This window comes from Diplotaxodon limnothrissa, linkage group LG18, assembly GCF_057381915.1.
Source record: "Diplotaxodon limnothrissa isolate DT_005_m linkage group LG18, D_limnothrissa_male_GT1.1, whole genome shotgun sequence".
In the NCBI taxonomy this organism is placed as follows: domain Eukaryota; kingdom Metazoa; phylum Chordata; class Actinopteri; order Cichliformes; family Cichlidae; genus Diplotaxodon; species Diplotaxodon limnothrissa.
Window position 1 is genome coordinate 9,841,718 of NC_140613.1, and position 15,384 is coordinate 9,857,101.

At 39.9% G+C, this 15,384-nt stretch overlaps 2 protein-coding genes across 2 annotated transcripts in view; one reads left to right on the plus strand and one right to left on the minus strand.

Annotated features, from left to right (window-relative positions):
• pigk (phosphatidylinositol glycan anchor biosynthesis, class K) overlaps nt 1-3,858 on the minus strand; it is a 32,878-nt gene extending 29,020 nt beyond the window's left edge. The window contains exons 1-4 of the mRNA XM_085378176.1: nt 3,749-3,858; nt 3,504-3,557; nt 3,309-3,400; nt 198-333 (exon numbers count right to left, since the gene is read on the minus strand). Of these exons, the coding sequence (XP_085234302.1) occupies nt 198-333; nt 3,309-3,400; nt 3,504-3,557; nt 3,749-3,814 (348 nt within the window). The 5' untranslated portion in view covers nt 3,815-3,858. The remainder of the gene's footprint in view (nt 1-197; nt 334-3,308; nt 3,401-3,503; nt 3,558-3,748) is intronic.
• A 2,690-nt stretch (nt 3,859-6,548) lies between these two features.
• The window catches only part of ak5 (adenylate kinase 5), a 111,520-nt gene continuing 102,684 nt past the window's right edge, over nt 6,549-15,384 (plus strand). Inside the window, exons 1-4 of the mRNA XM_085379049.1 lie at nt 6,549-6,837; nt 7,936-8,122; nt 9,954-10,121; nt 12,829-13,001. Coding sequence (XP_085235175.1) covers nt 6,778-6,837; nt 7,936-8,122; nt 9,954-10,121; nt 12,829-13,001 — 588 coding nt within the window. The 5' untranslated portion in view covers nt 6,549-6,777. The remainder of the gene's footprint in view (nt 6,838-7,935; nt 8,123-9,953; nt 10,122-12,828; nt 13,002-15,384) is intronic.

Below are 15,384 nucleotides of genomic sequence, written 5' to 3' on the forward strand. Positions count from 1 at the left end.
AGGAAAATATTTACAATTTATGCCAAACAGTCATGAACATTTGTGATTATGCTCAAGCGATTCATCTTTTTCTGGCTTCAAAATACCCAATTTTTGCATTTAGACTTTAAAAATCACTCAGGGCTTGTTGATACACATAAGGCTAACATAAGTGTTGATTCACAGAATGAAGGTGAGGTGTAAACACCTGAACTGACCTCATAACCTCGATAGTCCACTTCCACATCGTCACCATACACATTCAGCTCCATGTTTTTGTGACTGAACACTGTAGCAGGTTTGGGATTTCTGTGGTTACAAGCCATGTCATCAGCCAGCATCAGAACTATGTGGCTGGTGATTAAAAAAAGAGAAAAAACAGAGTTAATATGATGATATTGAAATAAGTAAAAGGACAATGGCTGCTATCAAACACGTTAACTGTTATGTTGTGAAGGATAATGCATTTAGCCTGAAAATTAAATTGCATCAGTTTGTTTATTGATCTTACAGTTGGACCAGCTGTTGAATATTTTGAAACTTTTGACATTTGGACATCAAGAGCTCCCACCAATCATACAGTCAATCGCTAACCAGCACTACCACCACAAGTACTGTGTAACTCTCCAGAGCCAGGACTGATTTCTGAAACTTTACTATCTCGAAATAAAATGAAAACTTATTAGTATATGCACACTTGTTCATCCTGTTGCCACTGGTGCCCTTCTACACAAAACAGACCTTGTCAAACGTATTTGCCATTTTCTCCACGTTGGATGTTTTATTTTACCGCAGCTCTCCATCTGGGAAAGGCCCCAGAACAAACAACAAACCAAAGTAGGCTGTGGAAAAACTTTTGAGCACTCACTTAATTCATTTTGACACAATACAGGCACCTTGTAGAATGGACAGCATGTTCTGAGGTGCTCTCAGCTAAAGCCAAGCCTAACAATGGACAGCACCATAGACTCAGTAAACTTATTCAGAAGTCCGCTTCGGCCCCGGATGTGGCCGTGGACAATCAATGTGCAATAATAGTGAGCAGGACAATGTCAAAACTCTTCTGAAAGTCCCGTAAAATATCCCATACCCTCTAAACAATGTTCTGGCTAGCCAGGGGTTCAGCCAAAGACTAACAGCATGAGCTTCTTCATTGCAGTAGCTGTCCAGTTACACAGTTCCTCTTTCTACTGTACCTCTTTTTAATAAATTTTTGAGCAACTTTTACAAAACACTTCACCTGCTGGGATGAATAAATTTCTCCCTTAACTACTGAATACACAATGATAATTAAAAATGATTGTTCAATTACATCTAAGATTAATTAATTGATAGTCAGAATACATATTTCTTTCAGAAAGCAACCGCATAATATGCTATATCTTGTTAAATCCAGCAATAATAATTATTATGCCGAAAGACTATTTATGTTATTGAGTCTTTAAAATATCTCCAAATGACTGCAACTGTCACATATTTTCAACACTGATTACTTTGGAAAATATAATGTCTAATAAACTGGTTTCTCTTCATCATGCATGAAAATATTGAAAGGTCCCCATTATAAATTTACCTACTGATCAACTTGACCTCTTCAGAATGTCTAAAATCCAAAAATATTTCATTAACTACCATATAGAACCAAAATATGTTTCAATTCCTCAAATTTTAAATGTCTTTGCTATTATAAGTGAAATTTATTTTTACACCTTACATGATTGTGTGACTCAACAACCTGATTAATCGTTTTAATACTACAGTGACCAGGATAACTAATTTCTATTTCTATGCTTATAATACACAATGGTCCTTTTTGGCTAAGCTTAACAACCTCAATAGCCTTTTCGGCCTCAAATACCTCATCTCAGTCCTGGCAAAATTTAAATTCTCGTGTTCGCCCTAAAAACTTCTGTATAGAGATGGTAAGTGGCCTGCATTTGTATAGTGCTTTTCTAGTCCCTAAGGACCCCAAAGCGCTTCACACTACATTCAGTCATTCACCCATTCACACACTGGCGATGGCAAGCTACATTGTAGCCATAGCTGCCCTGGGGCGCACTGACAGAGGCGAGGCTGCCGGACACTGGCGCCACCGGGCCCTCTGACCACCACCAGTAGGCAAACATGGGGTTAGTATCTTGCCCAAGGATATTTGGCATGCAGCCAGGAGGCAGCCTGGGATCGAACCACTGACCTTCTGATTAGTGGCTGACCTGCTCTGCCACCTGAGCTACAGCCACCCCTAGAGGTCAGTTATTACATCAGCTCTCTTGTTATAAATACAGATCATCTGCTAAGAACCCTGATAATATTTTGAGCATTTAAAATTTGCATATCACACTTCAAAGCTCATCCAGTCTTGTTTTTTTTTTTCTTTTTTTAACTATGATCCATCCATCCATCTTCTTCCGCTTATCCGGGGCTGAGAAGCAGGGGCAGCAGCCTAAGCAGAGAGGCCCAGAGCTCCCTCTCCCCAGCCACCTTCTCCAGCTTGCCCTGGGGAACACCAGGGCGTTCCCAGGCCAGCCGAGGGATATAATCTCTCCACCGTGTCCTGGGTCTGCCCCGGAGCTTCCTCACGGTGGGACATGCCCCGAACACCTCACCCAGGAGGTATCCTTATCAGATGCCGAACCACCTCAACTGGCTCCTTTCAATATGGAGGAGCAGCGGCTCTACTCTGAGCCCTTCCCGGATGACTGAACCTCTCACCCTATCTCTAAGGGAGAGGCTAGCCACAATTCAGGGGAAGCCCATTTCTGCTGCTTGTACCCACAGCTGGTGACCATAGGTGAGTGAAACATTTACTGTTATCCAGTAATTTTGAACTTTCAATACACACTTTTATTTTCACATGCCTTGATAACTCACTTTTCATGTGCATTTCCTCCTTAGCCCAGAACACAACTGCTAGGTTGCCTCTAAAAACTAGCAGGCACCTACATATAAGCCCTATTCTTATTTCCCTTCATTGGATTCCAGTGAAATGCAGAATGCTTTTTAAAATTATTATTAACAACATATAAAGCCTTTCATTGCCAGTCCTTCCAACTGTCTGAACAGGGTCTCTTAAGCATGCTCTTATATTAGAAGCCACACAAGTTTTCATCAGCCTATGAAATGGGCTGAATCAGTAGTTGGTTTTCCCTAATATTTCTCCCATTATATTTGACCATAGCAACACCATATGCTTGTTTGTTTGTCTGTGTGCTGGAACTTATATTCTTACCTTAAATGTGTGGTTTTATCCCGATTGTGAAACACTTTGCAACTGTGTGTTTTAAAAGGTGCTATACAAATCAAGTTGTTATCATTGTTATCATTATTACCTGTCAGGGATGCCCAGCCTCTTCACACTTCTGTACACAGATAGAGTATTTGCCACATGTCGGTAGTTGAACCAGAATCTGGATGTGCACACCTGTTAATAAAGGCAAATGAAGAAGATGCACATATATGTCTTCTGTTGTTCCTAACATCATCTATTAGCATTTACTCAACCTGAAAAATAAAAGAACACTCACCAGAACGGCCCAATTGTTCGTATGCCCACTGCTGAAGAACTGCCCTGCGCTATTCTGTGAAATAACCGAAAGAAGGTGAATAATTATCTATGTTTTATCGGGATTTGGGGTCATATAAGCAAGTATATTCAGCATCAACAAAGCTAGCATGACAGCAGGGCTGGCTAACATGACAACGATGTTTCTACCTAAAAATGCAACAAACCGAAGGGAAAATCGGAGCTACGTGAAAATAATAAACTCACCTCGATGTTGATGCTGTTTGCTAAAAAGCATGCTGAAAATAATCCTAATAAAGTTAGTATTTTCATTGTGCAGCTCTGTTAGCAGTGGACATGTAGGAAGTGAAAACCGGTGGATCCACTCAGCAAGTGTTTCCGGTGGCAGACATTTTCAAAATAAAGGTTTTGACGTGGAAGATGAGAAGGAGAAAATGGGGTGGGGGTTAGCAGTTTTAAAACAAATTGAGTTTTCTCTCGAGACTGCAGGTTTAATTGTCATTTGTTTCTGATCAACTTAAGTGCATATCCATTGTATATCTAATATATCTAGGCTCGTGTAACACAGCAGTAAAACATACTTACAACATATAACAAGAAGAGCACAAACATAATACGTTTATGAGAAAGAAAAATAAAACATTAATATAAATAAAAACTTAAATCTCTTGCTTTCTTATTATTTTAGAATAACTAACCTAATTCAAGTTAATCCTGTTCCCATAACACTGAAGGGTCATGCTTGCACGCACGGGTTAATGTTAGGTTTCCTCCTTCAAATGACGGAATTCGTCACCATCATATGAACGTTTTCTAGATCTAGTAATTAATGTAAGTAAATGAAGAAAAAAAACAATGTTTCTGTATAAAAAAAAAAGCTGGGGTTTATTGGAGAAATTTATAGACATTTAAAATGTTTTTAACTTTATTAGTTAATCAGTTGCAGCAGTTGTGTTAGTTTCTCCTCGAGGGTCGCCAGCCATACGTTAAGCTCATGTTCTCTGTTTCTTTATTTCCTTGTTTGTTTTCTTGTCTGCTGTTTTGTTTTCATTGACATCAATTTTTAATTCCAAAGAAAAATACAAGAAAAAAAACCCTTTGTGTGGCTGCTTATTTTAAGTACAAGAGGCTGCAGTACACCTGACATCATCATCATTCTGCCAGATATGACTGGTGCCCTGATGAGAGAAAGAAAAGCAAACTAGTCATCAAATGATGCTGACAGCTTCATATTTAGTTGCCCTTGTTAGCTAATTGGTCAGGGACTCAGTAATGAGAAGTGACAAGTATATTACAGGCAGTAGACATTAAAAGTCTCGTGGTGTTACTGCTAAAGAAGTCAAAGAGGCCAGGAGCCCATTGTGAAATAGAGCTACATATCTCCCATGCAATTCTAATGCAACTTCACAACCCAGCACACAGAAGATTTTCTGGGAAACCAGCAGCAAAATCAGTTTTGACACACTGCAGGGAGCCTTTGCAGGACTGCCAGCCACTTTAATCCTCGGTACGTCTCCTGATTCTGCAACTTTTTGACCTGCTTCCTCGAGTAGTGTGCCTGCTAGGAGCTCATCGTGGTAATGTCCTTTGTTAACTGCTCTAACAAAGCAGGTCTCAGCAGCGTACATCTGCTCAATACTCAACTTCAGTCCATAAATTAACATTTTATTTTCAAGCTGCAGTAACTGATTCTGGTATGAAATGGTAACAAGTTAGAATGATAATTGCTTTCTAAAGCATTGATGTGACTGAACTAATCTCATGTTATGTGATATAACAAACAAGTTCGTTGTGGTCAAGAGGATTAGAGGCATTAAGAATCAAATCCTATGGAACAAACCAGGAAATCAAAGTGACCTTCCTTCCTGAGTTGCCTAAAAAAGCTGGACTGACTGTCCACTGGAATCCACCTTTTGCTGAACTTTTCAACCCAACCTCAAACAAAAATATACATTGTTAAGCAATTTAAGAGATTATCCAGCTATATTTAGCTGCACCTAGAGTTAGGTTGTTCGGGTTATTCCACTCTGTTAGTCAATTCAATAATGCCACAATTTCAAAGTTGTCTTTACAAAAGTCCAGTGAGCTTCTTTGTATGTATGAATGTGGAGTTTTAAAGTCATTTATTTACAAAGCTATTTACAAATGCAATAAAAATGTGAAGTAAAGACTGACACACATTTCAGTGGGCATTGGGATATGTTGCATGTTTTATTCTCTGGAAGTAATGGAAATATTAAGAAAATCAGACCACCCCCCACCCCACCCACTGGAATAGACTGCAGCAGCCTAATTGGATGAGGGAAGGAAAATGGATAGATCCATCCATTTAGTTTTCTGGAGTCAATAAATATCTCTCATTTCAGAAGAAGTAATAATAATATATATAATAATATAATAATGTCACACTATTAAGGATTGTTAAGGTATTAGTAAGGCATTAGCAAGTGGTAAATTCATCTTTTATATAGCATTACTCCTCCTTAGTTTGCCATTTATAAATATATATTATTATGACTAGGATTATGGTTATGATTATTACTAGCACTGATGTAGTAGCAGTTATAGCTGTAGATGGTGTAAACAGTAAACATTAACAGTAACATTAAACACTTGCTTATACCTTACTAATGCTTAATAAAATGCTACCAAAGTAAAACTACTCCATTACAAACACTGAATTGAAACATAATTATTTTAGTAACAAAATATGGTTACTTAAAATAAACATATTCAAAATTCATATTCTTATGGACTCATATCTGATAAGCTATTTTTTTTTCAAAAGTTTAAAATAAAAGTAGAATATTTCAGCTACCATATTTGATCCGCTTTATACCATCATTTTATAACCCACGATCGAATTAATCATGAATCAACACCAACTTTCAAGACTGAGGAGGAACGATTGAAAATGTAGAGCAGAGGCGGTGCGTGCGCTTTTTGGCACACGGCGCGCAACCTCTGTGCCAACCCAACGTCAAGGCACATACACGCATACACACAAACAGTCGGTGCGTGCTGGAAGCAGTCCGCTGTAGAAGGGAAGACGGACAAGCCACGCATCTGCATCAGCGAGCGAGGAGGGTGGCGCGGTGGAATTGCCTGCAGGAATTCAGTTGTAAAGTACAAACAGGAGGCAAAAATGAGCTGAGCGAGAGTCTGTCCGGAGCTCAGTTATTAACCAAAGATTACTGCACCGAGTCGTCTGAAGAAAGGAAAAGAAAATCAAACGCTTTGGAGAAGTTGTCATTTCAGAGGATTTCCGTCTAGAGATGAATACCAACGATGCCAAGGAGTATCTCGCGCGGCGGGAAATACCGCAACTATTTGAGGTGAGAGCTGGTGCACGCTTTGAAGAGACAAACTGGGTATGTTTCGCGCTCAGGGAGAGTACACTAATTCATGTTCCATGCATTGCAAGATGCATGACAGAGTCACGGTAAAGATTCTTCCTTTACGTTATCTGACGGTATAGAGGTGCGGATCACGTGAGCTGAAAGCGTATTTCAGGATTAAACAGTAGCTTAAAATAAGAGGGGAAATCATAATTTTACAAACTCCCTCGTATATATATAACTGCTATTGAAGTCTGCTGGGATATTACGTAAATACGAAAGTTACAGATGGTCATAGCTGGTGAAAGAGATACAAAGTCCGATTAAGTTGATTAATTCCTAAGCAGAGACACATATCAGAGCTCACAGGAATATGATAATGAAATATATTCTTTCTCCTGAGGGGATGCTAAATTGGCTCATCCTCTTAATTACACTCATTCCCCTGCTGCAGTCAAGCTAATGTATGCAAGCAATCAGTGCCTGTTTATTTACAGTCAGTTCAAATTACATTGAGCACTGAAGTGGCACATCATCGTCATCATCATCATAACTGCCTTTGCCTTTCATTCCTTACACTGCTGCCCCGTAACAGTGTATTCATTATCAGAAAATGAGCACATCAAATTGTTTTCAGGAAACTTCACAACGTGCTGCTGGTGGGAGATGTTAGTGAGGGTGGAGATGAAATCCCAGAGGAAGGTATTGTTTTGAAAACAGGATCGAGAGGACAAATGTCACACAAACATACGCTTGTGTTTTGGCTGTCGAGTTCGCTTTCATATTCATCACAGTCAGTGCTGCTCGACAATAACACCAAGGTCATCAGGGGTATGTGTGTATTTGTCAGGCTGAGGCCAATTTCATGGACTTCTGGCAAAATGAGATTTTTATTGCTCTGGTGGAGCCGGGCTAAGGCAACCATGCTCTGCAGTTCGAAACTTCCCCTCATTAAGGTGGTGTGTTCGAGCACTGCCACGCTGTTCCACAGCAGCACATCGTAACAAAGCTGCAGCACTGCCACAGTGAACATCCCTTCTCTAAATATTGTATGAAACTATACATCATAATATCTTCCTCCACTGTTTCCTCCAGAGCCTGCTCACAGGTCTGATGTACTACCGGCCCGATGACCCCATTGAATACTTGGAAGGCTGTCTGAAGAAAGCCAGAGAGCTCGGAGGACCAGAAAAGGTGCGGTGGGATACTTTTGTGGGCCAGGAGAAGAAGTCACTTCCTCCTCTCAATGGAGGCCAGTCACGCAGGTCCCTCTTCAGAAATGGTGAGGAGGCAATGAAACAGATTAGAGCTTAAGCAATTAGTTGCTTGGCTGATTTGTTTAAATGCAGCCGTTTGATTTACTTAAATACATTTTTCTCTTGCTTTCGTTGGGTGAAAATTTAACCTACAGGTTTGTAACCACTGTGTGATCAGGCTCTGGGAATGCTCTATTTTATGTCTTTAGTTGACTAAAAGTCTTTGGCAGATTAATTGGCGCTGCGTTTCATCCCATTCTATTTTTGGCAAAGTTTCTTGGCACAATAAAAGATGCCAGCATTTCTACTTTTTGGCTCCTGCCTTCTTTCTAAGAAAGCCGACAGCAGTGCACATCTTTATTTCACACCAATCTGGGTCCCTGCTTGATGAGAAAGGCGTTTTGATGTTTGTGCTGAGCCCAGAAGCTTCACTGTACATATACACTGTTAAAACTGTTACCACTGTCTTGGAACGAGAGATAGGAAAAAACTTTCAGAGCGCAATGAGAGAAGATGCTTTTTATTCCGGCACTTTAGTGCAAACTATAGCCGTACTTCACATAGATTTTAGACACATAGATAAGATCATATACATCCAAACCACATCTACAAAACTGACTAAAATTTTTGGAAGGAAACCTTCCTGCTTCCTGTTCAAAGACAGCGCGCATAGATCAAAACAGTGCTACCAACACACTGTCCTGTGGAATACACGTAGCTAAATATTAGTCTGAGCAGGAATATGAAAAAAAGTCTCTCCATTCATCAGTTATTGATTCCCAGCAGGAAGTCCCATATATGCAAAACTCTGTTTGAATTTGCAAAGCAAAGTGGAGTTCAGTTACAGCTGTCGTAAGCTAATGAGTTCTTCCAGTTCAGCCATTCACCTTTTCTTTGAAGCGCAGCAGGAATGTACACAGCAGGGACCCATGAAAACCAAAACAAATTTCACCCATGCCATGCAGATAACACAGATGTATAGATCTACAGTTCATTAGTTCAAAAACATTTTGTGACGACATTTTATTTTTTTATATTTGACTTCCTCTTCTTGTAATATTGTGGCAAAAGAACCTGGAAACTTTGCCTGCTGCAGTGTTTATCTCCTGGGAACTGTAGGCTAAATCAGGGTTGTTTATTTCTGTTGCCTTTGGCTGATTTTTGAAGCTCAAATTTGACAGCCTCCAAAAATGAAAAAATAAATATAGCTGCAAGGGAAGCCCACACTCATTTATTCTTATCTTGGCATGATTACCTTACTGATATGTTGAAAGTTTTAAGTTGTGGCATGTTAAGTTAAATGAAACTGTTTTAATTTTAACAAGCGGAACTGTTTACATAAAACATCCTCTGGTCTCTTCTGATGCAACGAGTGCATGCATTGTCATGTGTTGTCCTTGCTACTAACTGTATGGTCAATCCAGTTACAGTCACATGAAAACTATAACAGCTCCTGCTTCTGTTGGAGAAACTTGCACTTGTTATTTCTGTCTTTGCTAACTGTGTTATTGTTGTCGAAGCTGTATAATTGATGCTTTCATCACCAGAGACAGCAGGACAATTACCAAACCGAATGTAGCAGCTGTGTTTAAATTCATCACTCTAACTGCTTCATCTCTAATTTACTGTTTGTTGAAACAGACATGATTTATTTGGGGGTTTTCTTCTGAAATGAGAGTCTGAAATAAAGTCACAACTGCACATATAAAAAGACAGTGCAGACTTGTAGCATTGTTTAGCCGAGTAAATCAGCAGACACGAATGGTTTGAGAAGTTCATCAACACACAGATAAAAGCCGGCCTGTTTTGCTTATTTAACACTTTCTATGTGTGTATGTGTTTGTCTGTGTGTCACAGTGTTGCCAGACAGCCCCAATTTCCCCTACAGACGGTATGACCGCCTCCCTCCCATCAGCCAGTTCTCCATCGAGAGCGACTCTGACCTGTCGGAGACGGCGGAGCTCATAGAGGAGTACGAGGTGTTCGATCCATCCAGACCACGACCTAAAGTCATCCTCGTCATCGGTAAAGAACCATTACAACAGACAAAAAAAAAATACCCAAAACAAGCAAAGCGCAGTTACTGTAACTATAAATAGCATCCACTCACAAAAGAATGAGGAAACTTTGAGGCAAAATCAGGGTCAGGCTATTTTATATTATTTTCCTAATCTGATGTATTGGATTTCAAGCACTCATCCAGATTCTTTGGTGAATCATGCTTTCCACTAGATAATAAACAGCAATTAAGATGCTTTCTGTTTGTGTGTTAACAGAGGATAACATTGCTGGGACTAGAGCTGCATCCATTTGTACTAAAAGATCAGCAAAATTACAGAGTGGAGGCTTTTATTTGCCCTGCTGATCTAGAAAATAATGGCCTGGACAGGAAACTATGAATCGGGCTTAAACAATTACCAGAGTTTTTCCTGGTATTTAAATATGACTCCACCTCTCTACACTAGTGTCAGCAGGGTAGATCTTATGTCATGTCACTCACTATGTTAGACACTCACGCTCTCCTAATCTGATTTTCCTGACGTGCCTCCATTAACCTGTCAAATGCATTCATTAATCTTATAAATTAAGTGTGGCAGCTGCACAGTGAGAGTAATGACTGTTTCGGCTAGACTGAAAAAATGTTATTTATGAACTCTTTTTTTAACATAGTTTATTAGAGCTTTTTAATTAAGCACAAAAAGCACTCCAGTCTCTGTTAAGAACCTTTTAACGATCCTCCGCCGTAGTATGTTTCGCTCTGGGATTTTCACACCCTGTAGAGTGGACGATAGTTTTTTTGTACTTGCTACACAAAGCTGGTTCCGATCTCTTCTCCGTGAGCACACTGTGGCCTATTTTAAAGGGGAAATAAACAGGGTGACATCAGCTGTCATCTCTGTAGAGGATCATGGGAAAATGTTTTGTCTGTCAGGTTCACGAGAGAGACAGATTGACAGATGCGTGTCATTAAGAGGACTGTGGGAAAGACTGGGTCAAAGATAACAGAATAATCCAATGTAAGATGAGGCATACATTTGCTACACTGGGATCCTTTACAACTGGCAAGGAATTTCAAATGTTTCAGGCAGCTCAACAAATATCTCCCAAAATAAACTGCTTCTGTGCAGTTTCGCATGTATTTTGTCTGCAAGTTAAAGGTACAGAGGCTATATTTCCCAGGGAGAAAGAAAGATGGTGTGGGATAAATTCACTCTGAGAGATGGAGAAGGATGTAAGAACGAGAGGACAGAAGAGAGATTATTTGATGAGATTATTTTCATTGATAAGGACTTGAGAAACTGGAAATTTAAAGCTCAGGTGATGTTCTATTCTTAAAATAAAATCAGATTTGGATCTTCTGTATGCCTGATGTGCTGTTTTGAAATTATTTGAAAAAAAAAAACTATACAGTTTTGTATAATATAGAGCAGGTTAGTATGCAATACTGTGGCAAAGTTTACCCACTATGTTCGAGCGATGCAAGGTAGACTGTGGTGTTCATGGCCGATGTTAGCGTGCATCAAGAATAGCAGTGGGACAGGAATCCTACTTCAACCCCTGGAGCTGACTGAGAATGCAAAGACACTGCATGCAGAAGAGGGTCGTCAGTCACAAGTTAGGTAGCTTTCTATGCATACCATTTCATCTGCTTCACTTTTCAGACGCCTTTTGCATCAGACCTTTACATGATGAGACAAAATAGTCATAGGATTGAGGACAACCTTCTTCTCTAAATATATTTGTGATTTTGTGCTTATTGCACACATACTGTACACATGGATATTTTGGGCACAGCTTCCATCTTAGCTGAATCTCAGGAGCCTTTTGTTTAAAGCATCCCGAGGCCTTGATTGCTGTAGTCCATTGTGATATAAACCCTACACCACCCAAGAATATTCTAATTATGATAACTAATTATAAGATGAACCCAGATACTGCCTGCCTCTGATGTCAGTGTTGAAGAAGAGATTTGCTGTTTCACTGAAACTCGTTTTCAGAATTTAAATCTAACCACCAATTTTCACTTATTTTCTTCACTTGGTTGCACACTCTTCATCTTTTTAAAATCATTTCTTAAAGTGGCTTCACCTTTCTTCACTCTGGAATGGCTTTCAGACTTTGGGGCATGCACCATTTCTGTGATAACACTCAAACAGCACTCAGGTTGTCAGGCCTGTAAAATCCAAGTGAAATCTTTTAATGGGCTGAAACCTAACAAATTGTGTATAATGTTTGTCTTGCGGCAATTAAACACATGAATGATAATGATTAGATTTCATTATGGTCATTTTAACTCAAAATGTGTGTTTTACTGAACTGGGATTATTTTATGTGTAAATCCGTGTTGCTCTAAGACAGCATATCCCTCCTCTGCACGTCCGTATCCTGTTAAAACAGTGAAAATGATTATTTGTTATCAAATGTAGGAGGTTCACACATACCTGTTTCAGACACACACACACTCCCTTCTCCCCCTGCACACACATATACCATAACACACAGTCATGGAGAGACACATAGCTCAATCCCAAACACCCTCCCACTTACGTGCAAACACAAGCAGACTCCTGCACACACACAGTCTCACAAACCCTGAGTATCTCTCACTCATACACACACGCGCCTACGCTAGCACGCCCACACGCATAATGTTTCACACCTTCTCGCGCGCACACATGCACACACAACAAAAATTTTCCCAAAACATCAACAGCTCTCCCTTTGTGCCTAGGTGGCCCTGGCAGTGGCAAAGGAACGCAGAGCCTGAAGATTGCCGAGCGCTACGGCTTCCAGTACATGTCTGTGGGCGAGCTGCTGAGAAAGAAGATGATCCACAACGCCACAAGCAACAGAAAGTGGAGCCTGATCGCTAAAATCATCACCAACGGAGAGCTGGCACCACAGGTAGCAGAGACACAGAGAAGGAGAGCGGGTGAAGGGAGGGGGTGACACAGAAAGAATATGAGAAGAGGGATGAATGCCAAGCCTGTCCAATCACTCTCAGGTCATTATCACAGCATGCGTGTAACAAGGGACTAATTAGCAGCATCCATATCACAAGCGTGTTGGAAAGAGGCTTTTCTGTCCGTCTTAGGAGCATCCATCTTTGCAGGATAATTATTGTGCCTGGGAGGAAAATCTATAGAGACCATCCTTTGGCTGTTGGAGGTCCACTTTTTTAATCACTATACAGTGCAACACGTGTTTAACATGAACCCTTTCTGTCCCTGTGCTACAACAAGGTTGTATCTGTTATTGAAAGGCACCCCGCCCTGTTTGGCACATTCATTTGGGATTAAAGTAGATGTAACATTTGTTGTGGTTCATTTCTGTTGCATCAGATTTCCATCTGAACATTTTACAAACTGGCTCAATAACATCAGAGGCTCATTGTTGTAAGGCTGTTTTTTATGCTCTGTAGTTTTGATTAGTAGGCGTTTTTCAAATCTTACTCTGGTCTAGTGATTTGGACACAGAGATTTATTGTATTTCAAAATTCTCTCAAGTATCTCTTAATCATCGAGCCCAAGGTTGTCCATTTTTGGCTTTGCAGTTGTGGAGCTGTTGCAGATTGAACTTGAAAATACCTCTTTTGAGGGGACAGTTCAAAGAATTGGTTATGCTTTGAGGGGTTGTGGTTGTTAAGGTTTGGAAATGGATCTAAGAAGAGTGGAGAGAGTAAACCATTGCAAAATGATAAATAGACAGGTGTTTTAACCACATATGGGTCATCTAACTGTTACCGTTTGAATATTATGGCTGTTTGTTATAACAGCCATAATATTCAAACATATCCAATATGATCTGAAACAGTCAACTTCCATCCACCCACACATCCTTATTCTTAGCCACTAATGCAGCTTAGGGTGCATAAGGGTGCACACCTGCTGCGTTTTGTCAGATTAAATCAAACTCTGGTTCAGTTCCCCCGTTTGTGCAGATGTGATCATGGTATTTACACTCGAGTTCAACCACAGCGAGACTTCTTTGAAGAAACTGGTTTGTTTATGGTGAGAATGTCATCCGACCCACATCCGGCTCAACTACCACGTGTGAGCTTCAAGTTTGAGCTAAACACCGTCTGTTAGCCAAAACCGATCAACTGATTTTGAACGCGGTAAATAAACTGTAGGAGTGAAAATTCCCTTAGAGTCCCACCGGAGCTTGAACCTATTCCAGCTGACAGGCTGATTGGAAAAAGCAGTAACTGCGCCATACAGATAATCAGTCTGAGTTATGTGTCTAAATATATCAAAGGGTGAAAGGTACTAATGGGTCAGAAGCTGTCTCATTCACATTGACAAGACAAGGTTGTGATAATAATTAGAAGTTTATGTAGAAAAGATAAGAGCAAATGATGATGAACATGAGGAGGGTGGAGTGAGAAGTGTTAGTGATGTCACAGACGTGCAGATGTGTGAAAAAGCCATTTGCAGTATTGGTGTTGTCAGTAAAACAGATGGTTTCTAGGATGGAGGGAGAAAGAGAGGCCAGACCTATTTAAACTCAGTTCTGAGGCTTTCACAGGTGTACCCAAATCCCACTAATGGCCCTCCCTGCCTAGAGACTACTGCAGGAGGAGCACCCTGGAGTGTAGAGTAGAAAGTGGAGGGACTATAAGAATCAGCAGAAACAGGGTTTTCATCAGATATTCAGTGTATTTTTTTTTTACTGCAACACAAAATTGTAAATAAATAATTTCAAAAGCACAAAAATGATGTGGCTTCTAACTCCAAAAGGAGTCAGAAGCCACATCATTTTGCTGCTGCATCAACCACCAAATACATTTTATATTCTGTATCTCATGACAACAAGTGTCATTACATATTTGTATAAAGAGACTTCTTCATCTTATTCTCTGTGAATTGTCACAGTTAAAGACCAAAAAGACTCCGTAATAATAAGATTCAGTTAACCAATCAGTATTAGACTGGTCATCAACAGCAGAGACAGCAGGGTAAAGTTTTACATGGGATCACACCTTAGTAAATAAAATTCCCTAAAGAGAGTCCAGGGCTATTATTAAATATCCTGAAAAAGCTTTAGAACGGTCTTTGAGTTGATAGCATTTCACTGCAGATATGCTGTGAAGAATAAATCCTCCCAGTGATGCAAAGAAGATGTGCAAACCTAAAACCACAAAGAACAAAGAGTGTTCGTCCTTCAGGTTTAATTTCCTGCCAGTACGCAGATTTGAAATGCCACTTCTTTATCTGAAACTGAAATCTCAGATAATATTCTAAGTTATCTACACACAGCATGTCCGTAGAGAATTTTGAATAAAAAA